General features: G+C 42.3%; 1 protein-coding gene across 4 annotated transcripts; it reads right to left on the reverse strand.

Moving 5' to 3' along the window:
* Positions 1-7431: 7431 nt before the first annotated feature.
* On the reverse strand, positions 7432-25037 carry LOC109906437 (SLAM family member 8). 4 transcript variants are annotated; one of them, XM_020504141.2, is made up of 8 exons: positions 24873-25035; positions 12829-13122; positions 12390-12659; positions 10039-10128; positions 9747-9805; positions 9530-9574; positions 9302-9373; positions 7432-8125 (listed from the first exon to the last, which is right to left on the reverse strand). In XM_020504141.2, exons 1-8 carry the CDS (start codon positions 24985-24987, stop codon positions 8087-8089), a joined length of 984 nt encoding a protein of 327 aa, XP_020359730.1. In that variant the 5' UTR covers positions 24988-25035; the 3' UTR covers positions 7432-8086. The 4 variants fall into 4 exon arrangements, 3 of the variants coding, with proteins under 3 accessions (XP_020359730.1, XP_020359729.1, XP_031647795.1); XM_020504140.2 differs by having other exon boundaries at positions 9747-9811; positions 24873-25033; XR_004203367.1 differs by having other exon boundaries at positions 7432-9373; positions 9747-9811; positions 12448-12659; positions 24873-24999.
* Between the last annotated feature and the right edge of the window lie 780 nt (positions 25038-25817).

Genomic DNA, 25817 nt, shown 5'->3' on the forward strand with positions numbered 1-25817 from the left:
CAAATTACTCTGAGACCAGGTTGCGACATTAGGTAGCCTATGCCTAACTTGGTGGTTGAGGGTATTAAAAATATGACATTTTCTTGAGACAATATGTCTGGGCATAGGTAGACATTGCAATTAGAGGATGCATTTTATGCACATTCTATAATAATAAGCTATTCAACAACTGTCGGTACAAACTTTGATTGAGGAAATTATGTAATTAAAAAGGGTTTTGCACTACCTCACCTTAAAAAAATAGCACTACACCACTGGCCTTCACCCTCCTGAAATACCACAGTCACACCATACTCATATACTCTCATGAAATTCTTGTGTGGTCTTACTATTCACATTTGGCAGATAGTACTGAGGTTCATTAATGTTTTCACAACATTCTCACACTTTGTTCTCTCTCTCTCTACATAAGTATTCAGACCCTTTGCTATCAGACTCTAAATTGAGCTCAGGTGCATCCTGTTTCCACCTGTGGTAAATTCAATTGATTGGACATGAAAGGCACACACCTGTCTCCATAAGGCCCCACAGTTGACAGTGCATCTCAGAGCAAAATCCAAGCCACAGGGTCGTAGGAATTGTCCGTAGAGCTCCAAGACAGGATTGTGTCGAGGCACAGATCTGGGGAAGGGTTCCAAAAAATGTCTGCAGCATTGAAGGTCCTCAGAACACAGTGGCCTCCGTCATTCTTAAATGGAAACAGTTTGGAACAACCAAGACTCTTCACAGAGCTGGCCGCCCTACAAACTGAGCAATCGGGAGAAGGGCCTTGGTCAGGGAGGTAACCAAGAACCCCATGGTCACTCTGATAGAGCTCCAGATTCCTCTGGAGATGGGGGAACCTTCCAGAAGTACTCTACCAATCAGGCCTTTGTGGTAGAGTGGCCAGATAAAAGGCACATGACAGCCCACTTGGAGTTTGCCAAAAGGCACCTAAAGGACTCTCAGACCATGATAAACAAGATTATCTGGTCTGATAAAACCAAGATTGAACTCTTTGGCCTGAATGCCAAGCATCACATCTGGAGGAAACCTGTCCCCGTCCGTACGGTGAAGGATGGTGGTGGCAGCATCTGCTGTGGGGATGTTTTTCAGCAGCAGGGACTGGGAGACTAGTCAGGATCAAGGGAAAGATGAACGGAGCAAAGTACAGAGAGATGCTTGATGAAAACCTGCTCCAGAGCTCTGACTGGGGTGAAGTTTCACCTTCCAACAGGACAACGACCCTGAGCACATAGCCAAGACAACGCAGGAGTGGTTTTGGGACGAGTCTCTGATTGTCCTTGAGTGGCCCAGCCAGAGCCCGGACTTGAACCCAATCGAACAGCTCTGTAGAGATGCTCCCCACCCAACCTGACAGAGCTTGAGAGGATCTGCAGAGAAGAATGGGAGAAACTCCCCAAATACAGGTGTGCCAAGCTTGTAGCGTCATACCCAATTAGACTCAAGGCTGCAATTGCTGCCAAAGGTGCTTAAGCCTTTAGTGAGAGGTCTAATGCTTTAATATTTAATCATTCATACCGCTACATACATAGTGTTACTAATGTTACTTTAACTGTAGCTAGGTCATCACTTTGGGTAGCCTCAAAGCATTTGATTTTCCCTTACATGAAGTCTATAGGAAAATAGCAGTAAGATGTTTTTGAGAGAATGTATGTATATCTGGTTTGTGTCTGTAGTAAGTTTAATGTGTGTATCCTTTGTGTGCTTGTAGGTGAGGGAGTAATGTTTGGATCGGCGGTCGTCCTATCATGACAAATCCTCCTCTTTCTTCTGCATGGGCAGGTAGTGTATTCTGACACAGAGCCTGGGACTGAGAAGAGAGTGAGATGTATGTTTATATGAATATCCCACTCATCATTCCTTACAGCCAACAGTTTCTCCATTCCTCAATGTTTTCTATATCTGTTCAAAATCAAATCAAATCAAATGTATTTATATAGCCCTTTGTACATCAGCTGATATCTCAATGTGCTGTACAGAAACCCAGCCTAAAACCCCAAACAGCAAGCAATGCAGGTGTAGAAGAACGGTGGCTAGGAAAAACTCCCTAGAAAGGCCAAAACCTAAGACGAAACCTAGAGGAACCAGGTTATGTGGGGTCAGTCCTCTTCTGGCTGTGCCGGGTGGAGATTATAACAGAACATGGTCAAGATGTTCAAATGTTCATAAATGACCAGCATGGTCAAATAATAATAATCACTGGCAGAACAGTTGAAACTGGAGCAGCAGCACGGCCAGGTGGACTGGGGACAGCAAGGAGTCATCATGCCAGGTAGTCCTGAGGCATGGTCCTAGGGCTCAGGTCCTCCGAGAGAGAGAAAGAGAGAATTAGAGAGAGCATACTTAAATTCACACAGGACACCGGATAGGAAAGGAGAAGTACTCCAGATATAACAAACTGACCCTAGCCCCCCGACACATAAACTACTGCAGCATAAATACTGGAGGCTGAGACAGGAGGGGTCAGGAGACACTGTGGCCCCATCCGATGATACCCCCGGACAGGGCCAAACAGGAAAGATATAACCCCACCCACTTTGCCAAAGCACAGCCCCCACACCAGTAGAGGGATATCTTCAACCACCAACTTACCATCCTGAGACAAGGCCGAGTATAGCTCACAAAGATCTCCGCCACGGCACAACCCAAGGCTTGTGTTCTGTTCCTCTATCTCACTCTCTGTCTAACTTGTGTTCTCTGTGTGACTTGTGTTGTCTGTCTGACTTGTGTTGTCTGTCTGTGGTTTAGGGTGTCATTATCTCCACCTCCACAAGGGGGAGTGCCAGACTGTTCTGGATAGTGTCTTATTTATAAACTTCTGATAAACAGGGTGAGTCTTCTGGTCTCATTCACTTTGTTTTATCTCTATCCTGTCCTCACGTCTGTTCTGACAATCTTTCATATTCTCTTTCCTTCTCCTCATTGTCTCTCCATATCCTCTCCACCTCTCGTCTTTCTCTTCCCACCCCCCACTCTTCTCACTGGGTTTTCCTGTAGACTGAGTGTTGGAAAGAGGACAATGAGAGAGAGACTGTAAAAGAGGACTGGAGTGTAGAGATGTACCGTTTAGACAGATTATGCTTATTTTCTAACCTGAGCAGGGAGGTCAGTGTGTGTTTTTGTGTGCAAGTACATATTCTTGTGAAAAAGTGTATGAAAGTGACACATACCCATTATTTTATTTTCTCTCTGTCAGAATGTCATCCTCTCTGTCAGAATGTCATCCTCTCTGTCAGAATGTCATCCTCTCTGTCAGAATGTCTCCCTCTCTGTCAGAATGTCTCCCTCTCTGTCAGAATGTCATCCTCTCTGTCAGAATGTCTCCCTCTCTGTCAGAATGTCATCCTCTCTGTCAGAATGTCATCCTCTCTGTCAGAATGTCATCCTCTCTGTCAGAATGTCATCCTCTCTGTCAGAATGTCATCCTCTCTGTCAGAATGTCATCCTCTCTGTCAGAATGTCTCCCTCTCTGTCAGAATGTCATCCTCTCTGTCAGAATGTCATCCTCTCTGTCAGAATGTCATCCTCTCTGTCAGAATGTCATCCTCTCTGTCAGAATGTCTCCCCCTCTGTCAGTGATTCTGTAGTGGGTTGTTGATGAAGGCCCAGGCAGGGGTTTCACGCACCCCAAAAATCTGAGGGGCACAAAGTAGGGGGTAGTCCAGAGGGGGGATAAGTTGGAGAATATTGTATTTAAAAATACATTGTCTATTCTGCATATCTAAGCATACCTCTTGAGCTGCCTGTATCCTCCTGACTGGTGGAATGTGAGTTTTCAGTGTATTTAGCTATTGCTTGCTTTTCTGAAGTCTACAAACCTTGTCAGCCAGCATGCCAGATAAGATCATTAGACAAGCTAGCTACTCTAATTTGATTGATGGGCTGAAATGGCTTGTTGGTAGCTGCTTTTAGCAACGCTAGGAATTACACATTTATATAGCATTTCTTGGAATTAGATTGCAAAGAAACGTAATAGTTCCCCTGGATGCGAGAAGTTACAATTACATTTCAATTTACTCTGTTGATTGTCTTTAGGCTTGCTCCTTATGGGAACTTGAGACAAAAAAACATCTAATGGAACATATAATTAAACAGAATTTTGAAGACCCATACAGTTTCTCTTGCTTTTTTTGCAGGTATGGTACATTGGCAGGACTTTTATTTTAACATGAGGTAAGAGGAGAAGTGGGTCTACAAATCAAATAAAAAATAGAATCAAATGTTATTTGTCACATGCTTCGTAAATACAGGTGTAGACTAACAGTGAAATACCTACTTATGGGTCCTTTTCCAACAATGCAGTTAAAGATAAAAAATAGAAATAGTAACATGAAGAATAAATTCATAATGAATAACAATAACAAGTAAAAATAACATGGCTATATACAGGAAGTACCAGTACTGAGTCGGTGCAGGGGTACGAGGTAATAACATGGCTATATACAGGAAGTACCAGTACTGAGTCGGTGCAGGGGTACGAGGTAATAACATGGCTATATACAGGAAGTACCAGTACTGAGTCGGTGCAGGGGTACGAGGTAATAACATGGCTATATACAGGAAGTACCAGTACTGAGTCGGTGCAGGGGTACGAGGTAATAACATGGCTATATACAGGAAGTACCAGTACTGAGTCGGTGCAGGGGTACGAGGTAATAACATGGCTATATACAGGAAGTACCAGTACTGAGTCGGTGCAGGGGTACGAGGTAATAACATGGCTATATACAGGAAGTACCAGTACTGAGTCGATGTGCAGGGATACGAGGTAATAACATGGCTATATACAGGAAGTACCAGTACTGAGTCGATGTGCAGGGATACGAGGTAATAACATGGCTATATACAGGAAGTACCAGTACTGAGTCGGTGCAGGGGTACGAGGTAATAACATGGCTATATACAGGGAGTACCAGTACTGAGTCGATGTGCAGGGATACGAGGTAATAACATGGCTATATACAGGGAGTACCAGTACTGAGTCGGTGCAGGGGTACGAGGTAATAACATGGCTATATACAGGGAGTACCAGTACTGAGTCGGTGCAGGGGTACGAGGTAATAACATGGCTATATACAGGAAGTACCAGTACTGAGTCGGTGCAGGGGTACGAGGTAATAACATGGCTATATACAGGGAGTACCAGTACTGAGTCGGTGCAGGGGTACGAGGTAATAACATGGCTATATACAGGGAGTACCAGTACTGAGTCGATGTGCAGGGATACGAGGTAATAACATGGCTATATACAGGAAGTACCAGTACTGAGTCGGTGCAGGGGTACGAGGTAATAACATGGCTATATACAGGGAGTACCAGTACTGAGTCGATGTGCAGGGATACGAGGTAATAACATGGCTATATACAGGAAGTACCAGTACTGAGTCGGTGCAGGGGTACGAGGTAATACCATGGCTATATACAGGAAGTACCAGTACTGAGTCGGTGCAGGGGTACGAGGTAATAACATGGCTATATACAGGAAGTACCAGTACTGAGTCGGTGCAGGGGTACGAGGTAATAACATGGCTATATACAGGGAGTACCAGTACTGAGTCGGTGCAGGGGTACGAGGTAATAACATGGCTATATACAGGAAGTACCAGTACTGAGTCGGTGCAGGGGTACGAGGTAATAACATGGCTATATACAGGGAGTACCAGCACTGAGTCGATGTGCAGGGGTACGAGGTAATAACATGGCTATATACAGGAAGTACCAGTACTGAGTCGGTGCAGGGGTACGAGGTAATAACATGGCTATATACAGGAAGTACCAGTACTGAGTCGGTGCAGGGGTACGAGGTAATAACATGGCTATATACAGGGAGTACCAGTACTGAGTCGGTGCAGGGGTACGAGGTAATAACATGGCTATATACAGGAAGTACCAGTACTGAGTCGGTGCAGGGGTACGAGGTAATAACATGGCTATATACAGGGAGTACCAGTACTGAGTCGATGTGCAGGGATACGAGGTAATAACATGGCTATATACAGGGAGTACCAGTACTGAGTCGATGTGCAGGGATACGAGGTAATAACATGGCTATATACAGGAAGTACCAGTACTGAGTCGATGTGCAGGGTTACGAGGTAATAACATGGCTAAATACAGGGAGTACCAGTACTGAGTCGGTGCAGGGGTACGAGGTAATAACATGGCTATATACAGGGAGTACCAGTACTGAGTCGATGTGCAGGGATACGAGGTAATAACATGGCTATATACAGGGAGTACCAGTACTGAGTCGATGTGCAGGGATACGAGGTAATAACATGGCTATATACAGGAAGTACCAGTACTGAGTCGATGTGCAGGGTTACGAGGTAATAACATGGCTAAATACAGGGAGTACCAGTACTGAGTCGGTGCAGGGGTACGAGGTAATAACATGGCTATATACAGGGAGTACCAGTACTGAGTCGATGTGCAGGGGTACGAGGTAATAACATGGCTATATACAGGGAGTACCAGTACTGAGTCGATGTGCAGGGGTACGAGGTAATAACATGGCTATATACAGGGAGTACCAGTACTGAGTCGGTGCAGGGGTACGAGGTAATAACATGGCTATATACAGGGAGTACCAGTACTGAGTCGGTGCAGGGGTACGAGGTAATAACATGGCTATATACAGGGAGTACCAGTACTGAGTCGATGTGCAGGGGTACGAGGTAATAACATGGCTATATACAGGGAGTACCAGCACTGAGTCGATGTGCAGGGGTACGAGGTAATAACATGGCTATATACAGGGAGTACCAGCACTGAGTCGATGTGCAGGGGTACGAGGTAATAACATGGCTATATACAGGGAGTACCAGCACTGAGTCGGTGCAGGGGTACGAGGTAATAACATGGCTATATACAGGAAGTACCAGTACTGAGTCGGTGCAGGGGTACGAGGTAATAACATGGCTATATACAGGGAGTACCAGTACTGAGTCGGTGCAGGGGTACGAGGTAATAACATGGCTATATACAGGGAGTACCAGTACTGAGTCGATGTGCAGGGGTACGAGGGGTAGAACAGACCCACGTTTGGAAAGTCTGTTTAATTGATGTTCTATTAGATGTTTTTTCTAAATTTCCCCCTGCGTAAGGACCAACCCTATGGTTGGAAGAGAAAGTTGAAATGTAATTGTATTTCACTTCTGGCTTTCGGCGGACTATTCTGTTTTTTTGCAAGCTAATAGCAATGCTATTGTGTAAATAGGCTACTAGTGTTGCTAAAAGCAGCTAGCTTCTTAATGAATGAATTCATTAATTCAGGTGACAGGATACAGGGCTTTAGTGTTCTGTCCTCACAAGAGGTTGTGTCATTACTTTGACATTGACCTGTTCACCAACAACCTGACCCCTCCCTCTCCAGCTTCCTCAACAACAGGCCCAGTGACTACTGAGAAGTAAGTATGACACAAAATGTACTTTAAATTATATTATTTCAAGTTTTAAACAGCATTTATTTTTCTCAGACAACAATTATTGTTCAGTAAATCAGAAATGCAATGTTATGTATACATTTAGTATGAATAAAATGTGTCTCTATAATTATTCAATTTTATCTCTGTTCTTTTTTTAGTCAGGTCAGTAAATAAATATCAATATCAAAATTAGAACAGGACATGGTAGAAATAGTTTTAGTTACTTAGCTCTGTGGTCCTGGAATTCTGTCATGAACATTTTAAAATGTAATGATCTAGTTTCGTTGGTGGAGTTTAAACACTTGATCGATGTATATATCATAGAAGAGTGTAATTGTTTTTAGACCAGCTGTTTTTAGTCAAGACGTTTGTGTTTTTAAATGTACAATGTTTTTGTTGTACTGTATGTGTGTTTATAGTTAATGTTGTGTTAGTGTATGTTAGTTGTTTTGTCTGAAAAGTTGTTCCCTCAGCTGCTATTGGACCAGGTCCCTCTTGGAAAAGAGAAAAACCTATACAAATAAAGGTAAAATAAAAACAATTCTCCCTCAGTGTTTCCCTGTTACACCAGATCACAACCCCTGACCTGAGCCTGACCTTTGACCCTCCCTCTCCTGTACAGGGGGTCAGTACAGATGTGGCTGCAGTCCTGGGGGTCAGTGCTGCTGTCTGTCTCCTGGCTGCCTGATGGTGGCCTACAGGAGATACAGTTGAAGTCGGAAGGTTACATACACCTTAGTTTTTCACAATTCCTGACATTTAATCCAACTAAAAATTCCCTGTCTTAGGTCAGTTAGGATCGCCACTTTATTTTAAGAATGTGAAATGTCAGAATTATAGCAGAGAGAATAAAGTTTGCTAGAGAGAATTTGGATGATCCAGAAGAAGATTGGGAGAATGTCATATGGTCAGATGAAACCAAAATATAACTTTTTGGTAAAAACTCAACTCGTCGTGTTTGGAGGACAAAGAATGCAGAGTTGCATCCAAAGAACACCATACCTACTGTGAAGCATGGGGGTGGAAACATCATGCTTTGGGGCTGTTGTTCTGCAAAGGGACCATGACGACTGATCCGTATAAAGGAAAGAGTGATTGGGGCCATGTATCGTGAGATTTTGAGTAAAAACCTCCTTCCATCAGCAAGGGCATTGAAGATGAAACGTGGCTGGGTCTTTCAGCATGACGATGATCCCAAACACACCGCCCGGGCAACGAAGGAGTGGTTTTGTAAGAAGCATTTCAAGGTCCTGGAGTGGCCTAGCCAGTCTCCAGATCTTATTTCCATTGAAAATCTTTGGAGGGAGTTGAAAGTCCGTGTTGCCCAGCAACAGCCCCAAAACATCACTGCTCTAGAGGAGATCTGCATGGAGGAATGGGCCAAAATACCAGCAACAGTGTGTGAAAACCTTGTGAAGACTTACAGAAAACGTTTGACCTCTGTCATTGCCAACAAAGGGTATATAACAAAGTATTGAGATAAACTTTTGTTATTGACCGAATACTTATTCTCCACCATATTTTACAAATTAATTCATAAAAAATCCTACAATGTGATTTTCTGGATTTTTTTACTCATTTTGTCTGTCATAGTTGAAGTGTACCTATGATGAAAATTACAGGCCTCTCTCATCTTTTTAAGTGGGAGAACTTGCACAATTGGTGGCTGACTAAATACTTTCTTGCCCCACTGTATATGAGGAATAATAAAGGGAGAAGATTGCAATCATGAAAAAAATAAGCAGCAAATGTCTGAAATGTGCAAGTCGTGATAAAAGTTAACAGTAACATCCATCTACAGACTGTAGCCTTGGATGCAGATGATGCAGAGATATAAGGCCCTTCCTATGAACACATCCTGCTCAGCTCACAAGTACTTCCTGGTAGGCAGAAGAGGGCGCTTTTGGGTGTCCAACTTTGATCTTGTCGTACAGAGTCTGCGGCTAAATGTGACAGACAACCAAGAAGAAACTGTTTCAGCATCATGAAAGGTAGACCATTTCCAAAGTAGACTACATGGTCTGCCATTCCCTCATAGACTGTTTTGTTAGATTTTTGCTCAAAGATATCAGATATGACCATTCATGTCTCGCTCTCACCTTGTTCAGTCTTGGTTCAACCAGATCATCCACTGTCCCTCTTGTCTGGAATAAAAACAGAAATAGGTACATAAACCCATAAACACAATGGATGAACACTGCACAAAACATCAAAATACTGCACATGTGCAGAAAATACACAGCAACAGAAATTACAGTTGGCTACACATACATGGGTTTACACAAATTCAGATACATAACGGCAATTCATACTTACATCTTTATTTATTGTACTGCCCATAACATCCGCATATATTGTCTTGTCATTTTGATATACTGTGTCTGACAAGAACAAAATATCAACCAATCAGATCGATACTAAACAGGATATCCACAAACATAAACAGGATAAATGAGACACTTATGAGGCTCCTCTCTCTTTTTCCAATTTCCTTAATATTCCAAGGCCAAAAGTCTCTAATTATGCAACATCATAATCATCCTCAGAATACTTGCAGAGCCATCTGAAATGTTAGTTCATAAAGTTGAGGGGCCTGTGCAGTACATACCCGTGTTACAGTGGCCCCTGCAGCAATACACTGCCACCGCTACAATGAGGATCAACACCACTACAATGCAGATGATACACCACACCAGCCCTGTCAATAACAACACCCATATCAATGTTATTCTATTAGACCATAGAGTATAACTACAGTCACCACCAAAATGATTTGAACTCTTGATAAAGATGAGCAAAAAAGACTATGAAATGAATCATTCAAATACTGAGCTATATTGTATGCTCAAAACTATTTGGGAAATTATATTATTTTATACTAACACATTTGCTCAGTAAACATTTTCTTCTCAAAAAGATAGGTGTCAAAATGATCGACATCCCTGTTTTAAATACTCCAGCACCCTTCCCTTGCGAAGATAACGACACTGAGCCTTTTTTAATAAAACAAAAACAAAATTCTCCCCAATTTCATGATATCCAATTGGTAGTTACAGTCTAGTCCCATCACTGCAACTCCCGTGCGGACTCGGGAGAAGCGAAGGTTGAGAGCCACGCGTCCTCCAAAAGACAACCCTGCCAAGCCGCACTGCTTCTTGACACACTTGCCCGCTTAACCCGGAAGCCAGCCGCACCAATGTGTCAGAGGAAACACTGTACAACTGGCGAACCGTGTCAGCGTTTATGCACCCGGCCCACCACAGGAGTTGCTAGAGCGCGATGGGACAAGGACATCCCCTAACCCGGACAACGCTGGGCCAATTGTGCATCGCCTCATGGGTCTCCCGGTCGGCTGCGACCTAGCCCGGGATCTAACCGGATCTGTAGTGACGCCTCAAGCACTGCGGTGCCTTAGACTGCTGCGCCACTTGGGAGCCCTCAGATTCTTGATATCCTTCGTCTGCGCCTATGGACCGTCCTATTCAATTCAAACCACAGGTTTTCAATGGGGTTCCGAGACTGAGATGGCCATTGCAAAATGTTGATTTTGTGGTACATGTCCTGGCAGAGGCAACCAGGTTTTAATCATGAAGTACTATGAAAGGCTGGCTATGGCACACATCAACTCCATCATCCCTGACACCCTAGACCCACTCCAATTTGAATACCGCCCCAACAGATCCATAGATGATGCATTCTCAATTGCACTCCGTACTTCTCTCACCTACGGCAGGTCGCCTAGTGATTAGTGCGTTGGCCAGTAACAGAAAGGTTGCTAGATCGAATCCCCGAGCTGAAAATGTAAAAATCTGTAATTCTGCCCCTGAACAAGGCAGGTAACCCACTGTTCCTAGACTGTCATTGTAAATAAGAATTTGTTCTTAACGGATTTGCCTCGTTAAATAAAGGTAAAATAAAAAATAACACCTAAAGTACCAGAAAAAAGTTCACACCTGTTTTTTCAGCGAGGGATAAAACACCAAAAACAAACCAGGCTAAGACATGAAACTGTGTTCCAATGTACTATTTCTCCTAACCGTTATTTTACTTATTTCTTCTGTCCTCAATAATTCATTTCCTTTCTGTGCACCAGTGTCCGTTGTGCCTGTGAGTACCACTTTTTTGGTTACTACATGATTCCATATGTGTTATTTCATAGTTTTTATGTCTTCACTGTTATTCTACAATGTAGAAAATAGTAAAAATAAAGAAAAAACCTTGAATGAGTAGGTGTGTCCAAACTTTTGGCTGGTACTGTAGATAAAACAAATACCTATGTGAGAATGTTGTTCACACCATAGTCCCCTCCAAGATCATCACAGAACTTTTGACCCTGGAACTTAACCTCCCTCTGCAACTGGAATATGGACTTCCTGATAGGCCGACCCCAGGTGGTAAGGGTAGGCAACATTACATCATCGCAAAGGAGGGTGCAGGAGTATTGAAAAAATGTTGGCACCTACAGTATCTTTTAGAGAAAATAAATTATTCATTGTTAAACAAAATCTCTTTCTCTGAGCCTTTGTGTTTTTTTTGAGCATACACCATATGCTCAGTATTTATCATCTTTATCAAGGGAACCAATACTTTTGGAGGTGACTGTATATTAAGCTCTAAAACATGTCTAACAGAATATTAAGAGAATATTACATTATATTTGATAAGATAAGCTTATCAGCACACTGAAAAGTGTATGGAGTGGATTATTATTATACAGTGCCTTGTGAAAGTATTCGGCCCCCTTGAACTTTGCGACCTTTTGCCAAATTTCAGGATTCAAACATAAAGATATAAAACTGTATTTTTTTGTGAAGAATCAACAACAAGTGGGACACAATCATGAAGTGGAACGACATTTATTGGATATTTCAAACTTTTTTAACAAATCAAAAACTGAAAAATTGGGCGTGCAAAGTTCAAGGGGGCCGAATACTTTCGCAAGGCACTGTATCTAGTTACCTGGGATGGTTGTGTCATTACTACACTTTACTGTTGTAGAGGCAGATTTCTCACTGACTGTGTTGGAGGCAGTGCAGGTTACACTGATGTCTCCGTCTGCTGGTAACAGAAAGAAGTGTATCTGCTCGTCGTCCCTGTATGTTTCATTCCCTCTCTCCCAGGTGTAGGAGATGTTGGAGCAGACTGACACGTTGCACATCAGCCACACTGAACAGGACTGGTTGGCCAATAGCGTGATCTCCTTCTGGATCACCACCTTGGATATAGGCTCTGATCAACCAGGAGAGAGAAAAAGAGAGTTGTAAAATCATTCTCCAACGTCTAACAAATGATTAAATGTAAAATGTTAGCAATAACACTACAGTCATAGACAATTAAATCAAACTATGAGAAAAAAGCTGATAACTGCCTATCATGGACTTTAGTGCAGCAAACTCACCCTGTACTGTTAGTCTGTATGTAGTAGTCAACTCTTCCCAATTTTTCTCATAGGTTGCAATGTAAGTTCCTCTGTCTTTTTCACTCAGATTCTTAATGCACAGAGAGTGGTTCAATGGATTATACTCCACTTTCTCCTGGTATTTAGGAGAGACCTTTCTGTCAGAAACTATTATGGTACTATTGACCTTCCAACTTTGTCTTCCAAGCTCCTGCGGTGGTTCTGCTACAGCCAGGCACACCGAACCCCCCCTCAATCCATACAGGTCCTTCGGAGGGACTTCAGCCCAGATCCCTAAACAGAGAGGAATAGTTTGCACCTGTTCTTTCAGCGAGGGATCAAATACCAAAAACAAACCAGGCTAAGACATGAAACTGTGTTCCAATGTATTATTTATCCTAACCATTCTTCTGTCCTCAATAATGAATTTCCTTTCGGTGCACCATTTATTTGTCCATTGAAGACCACTTGAAACCTTTTCAACTATCTTACTATATACGTATATATATATATATATATATATATATATATAATATTATTATATCAGTAATGTATCAATGATATTATTATATCAGTACCAGTCAAACGTTTGGACACACCTACTCATTCAAGGGTTTTTCATTATTTGTACTGTTTTCTACATTGCAGAATAATGGTGAAGACATCAATATTATGAAATAACACATATGGAATCATGTAGTAACCAAGAAAGTGTTACACAAATCAAAAAATATTTTATATTTGAGATTCTTCAAAGTAGCCACCCATTGCCTTGATGACAGCTTTGCACACTCTTGGCATTCTCTCAACCAGCTTCATGAGGAATGCTTTTCCAACAGTCTTGAATGAGTTCAAGAGTTGTTTAAGGAATTCAGAATGAACTGTTTTGCTGCCAGATCAGGCTTTATTGATAGCCAGGTGTAGCAGTGGTAAGGATTCACTCCATGTGTCACGTTGGTATAAAGGACCGGGGGACAGGCTCAGGAATGCGTAATAGGGGTTTTTAATACACCCAAATTACAGAGTGCCATGTAAAGGCACGGGGACGAAGACCAAACAAACATGTATACAAAACACAGGGTTGAGACCCAAACACAAGAGCGAGGAGTACATTGTTATTCAATGTAGACCCGAAAACATCTGCACAATACAAGCGCCACGAAAGCCAAAACAACAAGGCACAGGTTGCTCACACGACCAACGGACATTGGAACAATAAATCAGTGATGAAATGGGGACCAGGTGTGCGTAATGTCACAGTTCAGTTCCTAGAGGCCAGTGACTTAGACCTCCAAACCTGGTGCATGGAAAAAGCAACAGTAGCGGAGGGATCCGTGACAGTATCCCCCTCCCCCTCCCCGACGCACCAGTGTGGGTCGATCAGGACCCATTGCAGCTGTGGAAGTTGCTGCGGCTTTGGACAGACCAGTTCAGGCGGCGTCGGACAGACCAGTTGTGGCGGCGTAAGAAGGGCCATTCCCGCTGTCTCCCTTAATGGTTGATTATTCTGTCACAGATCCCTCTGGTACTGCTGCTCTTTCCGCGCACCACGTTCGGAGGTCTACCTCACCGGCCTCTAGGAACTGAACTGTGTCAATATGCACACCTGGTCCCCTTTTCCTGACTGATTTACATTTGTATAAATGTGCCCTTTGGTTCACCATTGGGGCTGTCAATTAATGTTCCAATGTCCGTTGTGCCTGTGAGTACCTGTGCTGTGTTGTTTTGGCTTTTGTGCGGTTTGGATGTGCATATATGATTACGGGTCTCGTCCGTGGTGTATCATTGTGCGCTTGTGTTTTTGGGTCTCGTTCCATGTATGTATTACGGGTCTCGCCCCGTGTATTAATTCAAGGTACTCCTCGCTCTTTTGTTTGGGTTTCAACCCTGTGTTCTGTATACATGTTTGTTTGGTCTTTCTCCCCGTGCCTTTACAAGACACGCTGTAATTTGGGTGAATAAAAAACGCTATTACGCATTCCTTCGCCTGTGTCCTGATCTTTCACACAACGTGACACCATGGTGCTGAAAAGAAGGTTTTGCAGTTGGGACAGGTTAATGTAGGCCCTAACAGTTTGTGGGCACCGTTTGTCACGTTATAGTGCAATTAATGTGTTGTGTTGTGTTGTGTAGTGTAGTGTAGTGGCTTTGCTGGCATGCATACAATTTTAGTTTTTTTGTGTGTTTGCCCGACCAAGATTTACATGCTAAAATTGCCACTGAGTTCAACCTTATTTTAAGTCCACATAGTCCACGGTTCCATACTGCATATATATTTTTAAAGAGTCCATCATGCTAAAAAAATGTTTTGTAAATAACAAACGAATCCATAATTGTACTGTGTAATGCCGTGCAAATGTGTATCGGGACTACTTCAGCAGGAGGTCGCCATCACTCACAGCCACGTTGTAATCTTCGAGCCCATTTGGTTGTTTAGATACAATTTATTGACCACTAGACGAACATTCTGCTTCTCTGCTCGGATCCTTTTGAAAGTGGGATACAGGTCACATCGTCTCTCCTCTATTTCATGGGGAAATTGTTAATAAAGAACGGGGTGTTCTTTAGTTCCCTACCCTGTTGTAACAAGGCAATTTTCATTTTGTAGTGAGTTAGCATAGCTATGATAGGACGGGGACTTCCCTCCCCTCTGTCGCCAAAATGGTGAGCCCTTTGAAAAACAATTGTATCTAACTGTTCGTCTGTCATCTTGAGATAACGTTTCATGTACACCTTAGCTGTGTTTGAATACTCATACTAACTGCACTAACTGTACTATTTGTGACGTGAATTGAGTATATAGTATGCTTATGGGTCATAGTATGGATATAGTTAATATGCCAAAAGTTCCCGGATGTTGTACTCTTTTCATACTTTTAGGGCCCATAATGCAATTCTTCAGAAAATGGGCGTGGCTAGTTGAGCAATGTAATAAAGTAATAACTTTTCAAATAAGTTACCTTACATGTTATGTTGGCTGACAATTTGTTAGCTACGCTATCCTTGCGAACCGCATAGCATTACAGCAGTATGTACCGGTATGTTAGCTAGTTACCTAACGTTAGTTGGATACTAAAACATCGAACTCGCCAGGTAGTATATACTATCTGCTATCTAATTAACTAACCAACGTTTATTGACTTGATTATTCACATCCTTCTTAGCTAAGTGGTATAATCATTGTGCGTTTCAATGGATATTGTTAATTCTGGCTGTTCAATGGACACTGTTAATTCTGGCTGTTCAATGGACACTGTTAATTCTGGCTGTTCAATGGACACTGTTAATTCTGGTTAATCTACTTCGATTTCAGAGAACTCTCTTACACCGTTGAATATGGCCGCTGTCAGCAAACATGGGCAAAAAAAGCACAATAAATTGTTTCCAGCAGCACAGTTACAGTCACCAAAGCTCTGGATAACATGGAAACAGCCTAACCAGCGCTGCTATGGCGAGTAAAATGGTCAGAGTGAGGTGTTCTCTCATTTGTGTCTGGAAGTAGCGAGCCAACATAAGCCAATTAGCTTGGGTGCTTGACTGCCATCCTACTCCTCGGCCAGAGTGTCCAGTGTGCGCTCTGAACACTCCGAGAGTGAAACGCTTTGAATTTACAATCTGACAACGTTCTGGATTTACGAATGCCCAGAGCGCACTCTGGCACTGCATATTGAATTTACGACCCCCCCCCCCCCCCCCCCCGAAAATCGTAAAATGTTTAGCTGGTAATTTATTATGCTAACAAGCTAGCAAGAGGTTGCATAGCAACAGCATCAACTTCCGCTCTAGTACATGCAACTGAAATGATACCGTTCATTTACAGTATACTGAAATGAACTTTTAGTATGTAGTATATACTCATTAAGTATGTGGTGTACAGTATGTTAGTATGGGTATTCGAACAGTCCTTGACTTTTTCCTCCGTTGACTGATGGTTTTCGTTTCCATCCTCCTTTATTCCCATTATAACAATATTATTCTTCATACTTCTGCACTTTAGAATCTCTCTTTTGAAGAACATATCAAGACCATTTCGAGGACAGCTTTTTTCCATCTACGTAACATTGCAAAAATCAGAAACTTTCTGTCCAAAAATGATGCAGAAAAATTAATCCATGCTTTTGTCACTTCTAGGTTAGACTACTGCAATGCTCTATTTTCCGGCTACCCGGATAAAGCACTAAATAAACTTCAGTTAGTGCTAAATACGGCTGCTAGAATCCTGACTAGAACCAAAAAGTTTGATCATATTACTCCAGTGCTGGCCTCTCTACACTGGCTTCCTGTCAAAGCAAGGGCTGATTTCAAGGTTTTACTACTAACCTACAAAGCATTACATGGGCTTGCTCCTACCTATCTCTCTGATTTGGTCCTGCCGTACATACCTACACGTACGCTACGGTCACAAGACGCAGGCCTCCTAATTGTCCCTAGAATTTCTAAGCAAACAGCTGGAGGCAGGGCTTTCTCCTATAGAGCTCCATTTTTATGGAACGGTCTGCCTACCCATGTCAGAGACGCAAACTCGGTCTCAACCTTTAAGTCTTTACTGAAGACTCATCTCTTCAGTGGGTCATATGATTGAGTGTAGTCTGGCCCAGGAGTGGGAAGGTGAACGGAAAGGCTCTGGAGCAACGAACCGCCCTTGCTGTCTCTGCCTGGCCGGTTCCCCTCTTTCCACTGGGATTCTCTGCCTCTAACCCTATTACAGGGGCTGAGTCACTGGCTTGCTGGGGCTCTCTCATGCCGTCCCTGGAGGGGGTGCGTCACCTGAGTGGGTTGATTCACTGTTGTGGTCATCCTGTCTGGGTTGGCGCCCCCCCCTTGGGTTGTGCCGTGGCGGAGATCTTTGTGGGCTATACTCAGCCTTGTCTCAGGATGGTAAGTTGGTGGTTGAAGATATCCCTCTAGTGGTGTGGGGGCTGTGCTCTGGCAAAGTGGGTGGGGTTATATCCTTCCTGTTTGGCCCTCTCCGGGGGTGTCCTCGGATGGGGCCACAGTGTCTCCTGACCCCTCCTGTCTCAGCCTCCAGTATTTATGCTGCAGTAGTTTGTGTCGGGGGGCTGGGGTCAGTTTGTTATATCTGGAGTACTTCTCCTGTCCTATTCGGTGTCCTGTGTGAATCTAAGTGTGCGTTCTCTAATTCTCTCCTTCTCTCTTTCTTTCTCTCTCTCGGAGGACCTGAGCCCTAGGACCATGCCCCAGGACTACCTGACATGATGACTCCTTGCTGTCCCCAGTCCACCTGGCCATGCTGCTGTTCCAGTTTCAACTGACCTGAGCTCTAGGACCATGCCCCAGGACTACCTGACATGATGACTCCTTGCTGTCCCCAGTCCACCTGGCCATGCTGCTGCTTCAGTTTCAACTTCCACCTGACTGTGCTGCTGCTCCAGTTTCAGCTGTTCTGCCTTATTATTATTCGACCATGCTGGTCATTTATGAACATTTGAACATCTTGGCCATGTTCTGTTATAATCTCCACCCGGCACAGCCAGAAGAGGACTGGCCACCCCACATAGCCTGGTTCCTCTCTAGGTTTCTTCCTAGGTATTGGCCTTTCTAGGGAGTTTTTCCTAGCCACCGTGCTTCTACACCTGCATTGCTTGCTGTTTGGGGTTTTAGGCTGGGTTTCTGTACAGCACTTTGAGATATCAGCTGATGTACGAAGGGCTATATAAATAAATTTGATTTGATTTAGATCAAGTAATTCTGATTTCATTGTTTTATTATCATACCGTAGCCTCTCTGCAGTGTCTTTTAGGGAGCCCACGGTAGTTTTCAATATCTTATTTTTCGCTTGTATTTCTTCCATCATTTTATTACTGTAATCCATTCCTGTTTTTAAGGCCTCAAACTCCCCAGCTTTTTTAAATGGTCGCTCATGCTTATAAGCAATGCTCTATGTTCTGTTGACATAGCAGAGCTCGAGGAAAGGTCTTCTCTGGTTCGCTTTGATGTATCTGATAATTTTTCGAGCATATAAAAACGCTGATCAATAAATAGTTCTCAAGATTCTCTATATTATGCAGAATGTTTGTTTCACAGTTATCAATCAGCTGACCCTAAATTGTTATGATTAATTCATGGGACAAGCTCTGCCTACCACGCTATCCCCCATTATCACCTTGTTACTGTAGCTTCATTAACCTCAGGCAATACGAGACTTAACATTCTACAGACATGTCATAGAGGAATTCGCTGCCTGCTATACACTAGCTCAGCAACAGTTTTTTTTTTACTTGTCGACTGCCTTCCGGCCTTTGGGAAGACTCTCATTGTTAGGGCAACATGAACATCTCATCATTATACATAGAGCTCTGCTCGCCACACAGCCATTTTAAGGTTAAGTTCATCGTTAGAATCTTCGTAGGAGCGTCGTTAAATCTCCGAGCTGTTTCCCAAAATCACCACTATTAACGTTACACTTGAAAACGCTCATAAGCTAACGCCTGCCTCAGACCACCTGTAGAACAGTTAAATGCGTTGTTAGATGCTGTTTTGCCCTCTCGTGTCAGTTTATATACAGAAGGTCTCCGCTAAACATAGAATCACGTGGTTTATCCGTCTCTGACCGCAAATAACTTGACTACAAATACAAAGTTGCCAATTTCTTTGCAATTGATACAACCAAGAGACCTATAAAAACATGCTTCAAATGAAAACCGATATGACTGCATAAAAAATATAAAATGTATAACGTTACTACAGGCCTATTTCAATCATATTGAAATACCTACATTTCACGTTCAAACAACATAGTTATATGTTGCTACTTGTGGTCTACTGCTGTAATATGTCTGACTATATTTCATGCAGAGCACATCCCCATTTGTCCTTCCAGTCTTAATTTCCCAGAAAATGATTTTTTTTAAATGGTATACATTAGGCCTATTTGTTGTTTTTCTGAACCCACTGCCCGCAAATCTTATCTATGCTTCAGAGCCAAAAAGTTGTAGGTCTTGATTGTTGACCAATGACACCTGATCAGCATTGGCACGCCAAGTCGGTCGCGCATATCCAGATTAGTGACCAGAAAAAAATGGTTTAATTTAAACCAGTTTTGCCTGTTAAAAACAGAGTAGACCTACGTTTATCATTCGTATAAATTACTGTTTAGCAAGCTACTACTGTCTCATCTTTGCCAGAATTGATTGATCATTTTCATTTTTCATATAGGCGTATTTGACTGGCTACTGGCTAGATGTCTAAAGATAGGCAGCTGTAACATCGCACTGCCTTCAATATTATGGGATGAGGATGAAACATATTCTGTTAAATGTATTATGTTATTTGTGAGGAAGAACAGGGATACCCGACTGGCGACGACCACTCTGCAGGCAGGCTGCCCTCCAAAGTGATGGGGAGGTGCAGACAGAATATGCTTTCCATCCGATCCTGCAACCTCAGCTACAGGCCGTATGATTTTTCTTTCTCTGGACGCCAGAGAAGTGACATGATAGCCGATATCCCTAGTTGATATTGGCTGCTAACACGAATGACTTTCATCTCCAAATGCAGGTGTAAACTGCAGTATTTCTGTAGTCTACTGCCTTTTGAAAAAATGCATCACCATTTATGGCTGTAATGACAGACTACATTTATTTGTGCAGCGACTGTGAGCGCATGTTCGGGTGTGTACACGTGCGTACGCAGGGTCGCAAGTTTTGTACCACACATTTTTGGGGGTCCATTGGTCAATAGAGTTTAAAAACCACTGGGATACATAATAGTGGCAACAAATGGAGTTCGGTTCAAAATAATAATGGTAGGCTATCGTATTTCTTACAATCTATTTTAACTGGAATTGTGTTAGTCATTGTTATTAATTGCAGCATTTATGCAAGTTCAAAATAGTTTAGCAAAATACTTTACTCATCAGATTTAGCTGTGCATTCCCCTCTTGTAATGTTTTTTCTCAACGTGTATGTGTCCCAGGATTTTTTTTTTTTTGTGGGGGTGCATTTTCATTGGGTAAGCATTATAATACACCTTTGCCGCCTCAATTTTAGCTGCCGTAGGTGGTAATATCTGTCTAGGAGCTGATCCATCATCAGTATTATGAAATAATTCTAATAGAAAGGTAAGATTTGAATGGAGAAAGTTGATCAGAGCAGTGCTGGCTTTCTTCCGGTTGGAAAACGCGTTACATCTTCGTCAATTGCAGGAAATGGTTAGGGTGAGGGGGTGTAGCTCCATTTTAAGGTGTGAGCATAGAGATGTATAGAGATCGCAACGTTGTATCCGTTCCATTATGGCGTCTGTGTGTGCACGGCCAGCGCCATTGAGGCCATCTCCATTTTGAAGTCGTCAATCTTCTTTTTCTACTACTTCTATGAGTTGGTAAATAAACTGAAAGCGTGTTTAGTGCCACCTGGAGTGTTTGAACAGGTATAAAGACACATTTTAAAATGTACTGCCACCTGCAGTTATGGAATGTTTGAGTATAATTCATTGGCTGATCCCTCCTGATGATCTATCCTTAACCCATAGGAAGTCCCACCCAGTTGACTACTGCAAAATGGTAAAAGTCCTCAATGGCGCTGCCCATGCTAAAACTGGCTTATGAGTCCTCTATACATCTCTATGTGTGTGAGAGTGATTGTGACAAGAAACTGAAATCCACTTCCTGTTGACAGAGTTTCTGTGCTGAGAACAAGTGTTTGAAGTTTTTAGGTGTGAAGGTGATCTGTATCTGAATCACTATTTCCATGGCAAGAAATAATCAACTTTAGGCCCACATTTATAATAACATATAAATGGAACTGAATCATGTCCAAAGGCTTTTTTTTGGTGTCTCAGGGGTAGATTTTTTAAAGAAAAAAGTATAATTTCGTTTTTTAAATTTTATATTAAATGGCAAATCCACCACTTTTTAAAATCCTAATTTTCATCATCTCCAGCATAATACCAGTGTCTACATATGTAAAAATGGTCGCATTTGTACGTTTTGTAGAAAGGGAGCAAGAAAATAGAAAGTTGTTTCAGGTTTTCAAAATATATTTACAATGGAAAAAAATATAAACGCAACATGTAAAGTATTGGTCCCATGCTTCATGAGTTGAAATAAAAGATCCCAGACATTTTCCATATGCACAAAAAGCTTATTTCTCTCAAATTTTGTGCACACATTTGTTTACATCCCTGTTAGTGAGAATTTCTCCTTAGCCAAGATAATCCATCCACCTGACAGGTGTGGCATATCAAGAAGCTGATTAAACAGCATGCTCATTACACAGGTGCACCTTGTACTGGGGATAATAAAAGGCCACACTAAAATGTGCAGTTTTGTCACACAATGTCACATGTCTCATGTTTTGAGGGAGTGTGCAATTGACATGCTGACTGCAAGAATCTCCACCAGAGCTGTTGCCAGAGAATTTAATGTAAATTTCTCTACCATAAGCCGCCTCCAACATCGTCTTAAAGAATTTGGCAGTTCATCCAACCGCCAATAAAATCACAGACGAGTGGTCGTGTGGGCGAGCTATTTGCTGACATCAACGTTGTGAACAGAGTGCTCCATGGTGGTGGTATGGTTATGGTATAGGCAGGCAGGCATAAGCTACGGACAATGACCAAAATGGCATTTTATCGATTGCAATTTAAATGTACAGAGATACCGTGACGAGATCCTGAGGCCCATTGTCATGCCATTTATCCGCCGCCATCACATCATGTTTCAGAATGATAATGAACGGTCCCATGTCTCAAGGATCTGTACACAAGTCAGGAAGCTGAAAATGTCTCAGTTCTTCCATGGCCTGCATACTCACCAGACATGTCACCCAATGAGCATGTTTGGGATGCTCCAGATCAACGTGTATGACAACGTGCTCCAGTTCTCTCCAATATCCAGCAACTTCGCACAGCCATTGAAGAGGAGTGGGACAACATTCCACAGGCCACAATCAACAGCCTGATTAACTCTATGCGAAGAAGATGTGTCGTGCTGCATGAGGCAAAGGTTGGTCACACCAAATACTGACTGGTTTCTTAATCGACGCCCCTACTTTTTTAAAAGCGATCTATGACCAACAGATGCATATCTGTAGCCATGTGAAATCCATAGATTAGGGCCTAATAAATGTATTTCAATTGACTGATTACCTTAAATGAACTGTTACTCAATAAAATAGTTTTAATTGTTGCATGTTGTGTTTATATGTTGGTTCAGTATAGCTAGGTTTTAAAACTATTTTTCCCTAAAGCATTTCATATCTGGATTTCACTGTTTTGCACTGTTTCACGTCCAGACTTTTGATATTCTGCTATATATTATACTTAGAAAATTGTGTTAATTTGTAATGATTTAATACAGCTGTTTAAAAAAAGATTCAGCCTGAAATACCCGAATGAGCGTTCAACTCAATGCATCGCCAATGAGTACTGATGGAAAATGTCATCAAAAGTGCATTGCAGTGGTTTGGAAATATCCATTTGCGATCAAGCTTTAACTTCCTGACTGATGTCTTGACATGTTGCTTTAATATATCCACATAATTTCCCCTCCTCATGATGCCATCTATTTTGTGAAGTGCACCAGTCCCCCCTGCAAAGCACCCCCACAACATGATGCTGCCACCCCTGTGCTTCATGGTTGGGATGGTGTTCTTTGGTTTGCAAGCCTCTCACCTTTTCCTCCAAACATAACGATGGTCATTATGGCCAAACATATCTATTTTTGTTTCATCAGACCAGAAGACATTTCTCCAAAAAGTACGATCTTTGTCCCCATGTGCAGTTGCAAACCGTAGTCTGGCTTTTTTATGGCAGTTTTGGAGCAGTGGCTTCTTCCTTGCTGAGTGGCCTTTCAGGTTATGTCGATATAGGACTCGTTTTACTGTGGATATAGATACTTTTGTACCCGTTTCCTCCAACATCTTCACAAGGTCCTTTGCTGTTGTTCTGGGATTGATTTGGACTTTTTGCACCAAAGTACGTTAATCTCTAGGAGACAGAATGCGTCTCCTTCCTGAGCGGTATGACGGCTGCGTGGTCCCATGTTGTTTATACTTGCGTACTATTGTTTGTACAGCTGAATGTGGTACCTTCAGGCGTTTGGAAATTGCTCCCAACGATGAACCAGACTTGTGGAGGTCTACAATTGTTCTTCTGAGGTCTTGGCTGATTTCTTTTGATTTTCCCATGATGTCAACCAAAGAGGCACTGAGTTTGAAGGTAGGCCTTGAAATACATCCACAGGTACACCTCCAATTAACTCAAATAATGTCATTCAGCCTATCAGAAGCTTCTAAAGCCATGCCATCCTTTTCTGGAATTTTCCAAGCTGTTTAAAGGCACAGTCAACTTAGTGTATGTAAACTTCTGACCCACTGCAATTGTGATACTGAATCTGTCTGTAAACAATTTTTGGAAAAATGACTTGTGTTGTGCACAAAGTAGATGTCCTAACCGACTTGCCAAAACTATAGTTTGTTAACAATAAATTTGTGGAGTGGTTGAAAAACGAGTTTTAATGACTCCAAGATAAGTGTATGTAAACCTCCAACTTCAATTGTACATATTACCTAAATGACCTTGACTGACTCCCCCTGCACATTGACTTGGTACCCTTGAATATAGCCTTGTTATTGTTATTTTATTTTGTTACGATTTTTCCTTTAGTTTATTTAGCCAATATTGTCTTACTTATTTGTTTAAAACTCTGCATTGTTGATTAAGCACTTGTAAATAAACATTTCACGTTAAGGTGTTTGACGCGTGTGACAAATACATTTAGATTTGATTTGATTTGAAAAGCTATTGTCCCAACCACACCAGCACAGACCCGAATGTGTTTCATTAAAAAACACCATACATGTTTATCTGAATATAGGCAGAGGTGTTATCACACAGTAATAAAGTAAACGTTTTGAGTTGTACAACCAATCACTGACAAGGCATTCCACATTCAACACACACTATTCAAAAACCAACAAGGAAGTTAGGGAAAGCTAACTGCATTCATAACTTTATCATACACATGTTATACATACTGTAAAAAACATGAGCAGGAGAAAGTCCATAATCCATACAAAACATACCATAGTGGAGGATAGAGAGTAGGAGTATTCCCTGTTTGGAGAAGCAGGAGAGGGGACCACCAGACATCTCTGTTAGGAGTTGTGTCTGTTTCCTCTGGCTGTACGTCCTCCTCATCTATCTCTGACTGGTGGATAGCTAGACTCACCAAAACACACAGAGAAGAGAGAGAGACATCATTTGATGAGGGCTGCGGTTCTAGAAAAGACTTCCGGTATGTTGAAAAGGAAGTTACACTCTATACTCGTTCTCTGAAAAAAAACCTTCACTCAGCTGCAGAGTTATAGACGATGAGGAGTGGCCATGTTTTGGGTCTGTCACTGTGTCCATCAGTCTGATACTGGTGGTTTTTGGAGTGTTTCCTAGTTGCTGGTTGTGTGGTTAATGGTCATGTTATTTTACAGGTAACAATATTTTTGGAACTTTATGAGCAGACCACTTCGAAGAAGAGAAAGAGAACGGAGGGAAAGAGAGACAGAGAGAGTGAGAGGAGGGAGAGAGAGAGAAGGGAGAGAGAAAGAAGGGAGAGAGAGAGAGAAGGGAGAGAGAGAGAAGGAAGAGAGAGAGGAGAGAGAGAGAGGGACAGAGAGAGGAGAGAGAGAGATGAGGGAGGGAGAGAGAGAGAGAAAGAAAGAAAGAGAAGGGAGATATAGTGAGAGAGTAAGAGAGAGAGAGAGAGAGAGCTAAATAGTGAGAGAGAGAGAGATTGAGTGAGCATAGCCTTGCTATTGAGAGAAGCCGCCATAGGCAGACGTGTCTCTCAAGAGAAGATAGTCTATGTGTACACTGCCCACAAAATGAGGTGGACACCTAGCTGCACTTCCTATCCTCCTGCCAAATGTATGACCATATTAGAGACAGATATTTCCCTCAGATTACACAAACCCCAAAAGAACAAATCCAATTTTGATAAACTCCCATATCTATTGGCTGAAAAACCACAGTGT

This window comes from Oncorhynchus kisutch, linkage group LG16 (assembly GCF_002021735.2).
Source record: "Oncorhynchus kisutch isolate 150728-3 linkage group LG16, Okis_V2, whole genome shotgun sequence".
NCBI classification, from domain to species: domain Eukaryota; kingdom Metazoa; phylum Chordata; class Actinopteri; order Salmoniformes; family Salmonidae; genus Oncorhynchus; species Oncorhynchus kisutch.

What these genes read in the sequence shown, in the direction of transcription:
- LOC109906437 (XM_031791935.1), bottom strand. Translation starts at nt 24,987, where the DNA reads ATGAGGAGGACGTACAGCCAGAGGAAACAGACACAACTCCTAACAGAG. An exon ending in ATACAGACTAACAGTACAGG is followed by an intron (nt 12,660 to 12,828) that starts GTGAGTTTGCTG and finishes CTGGTTGATCAG; the next exon opens with AGCCTATATCCAAGGTGGTG. An exon ending in TAATGACACAACCATCCCAG is followed by an intron (nt 10,129 to 12,389) that starts GTAACTAGATAC and finishes TGTTATTGACAG; the next exon opens with GGCTGGTGTGGTGTATCATC.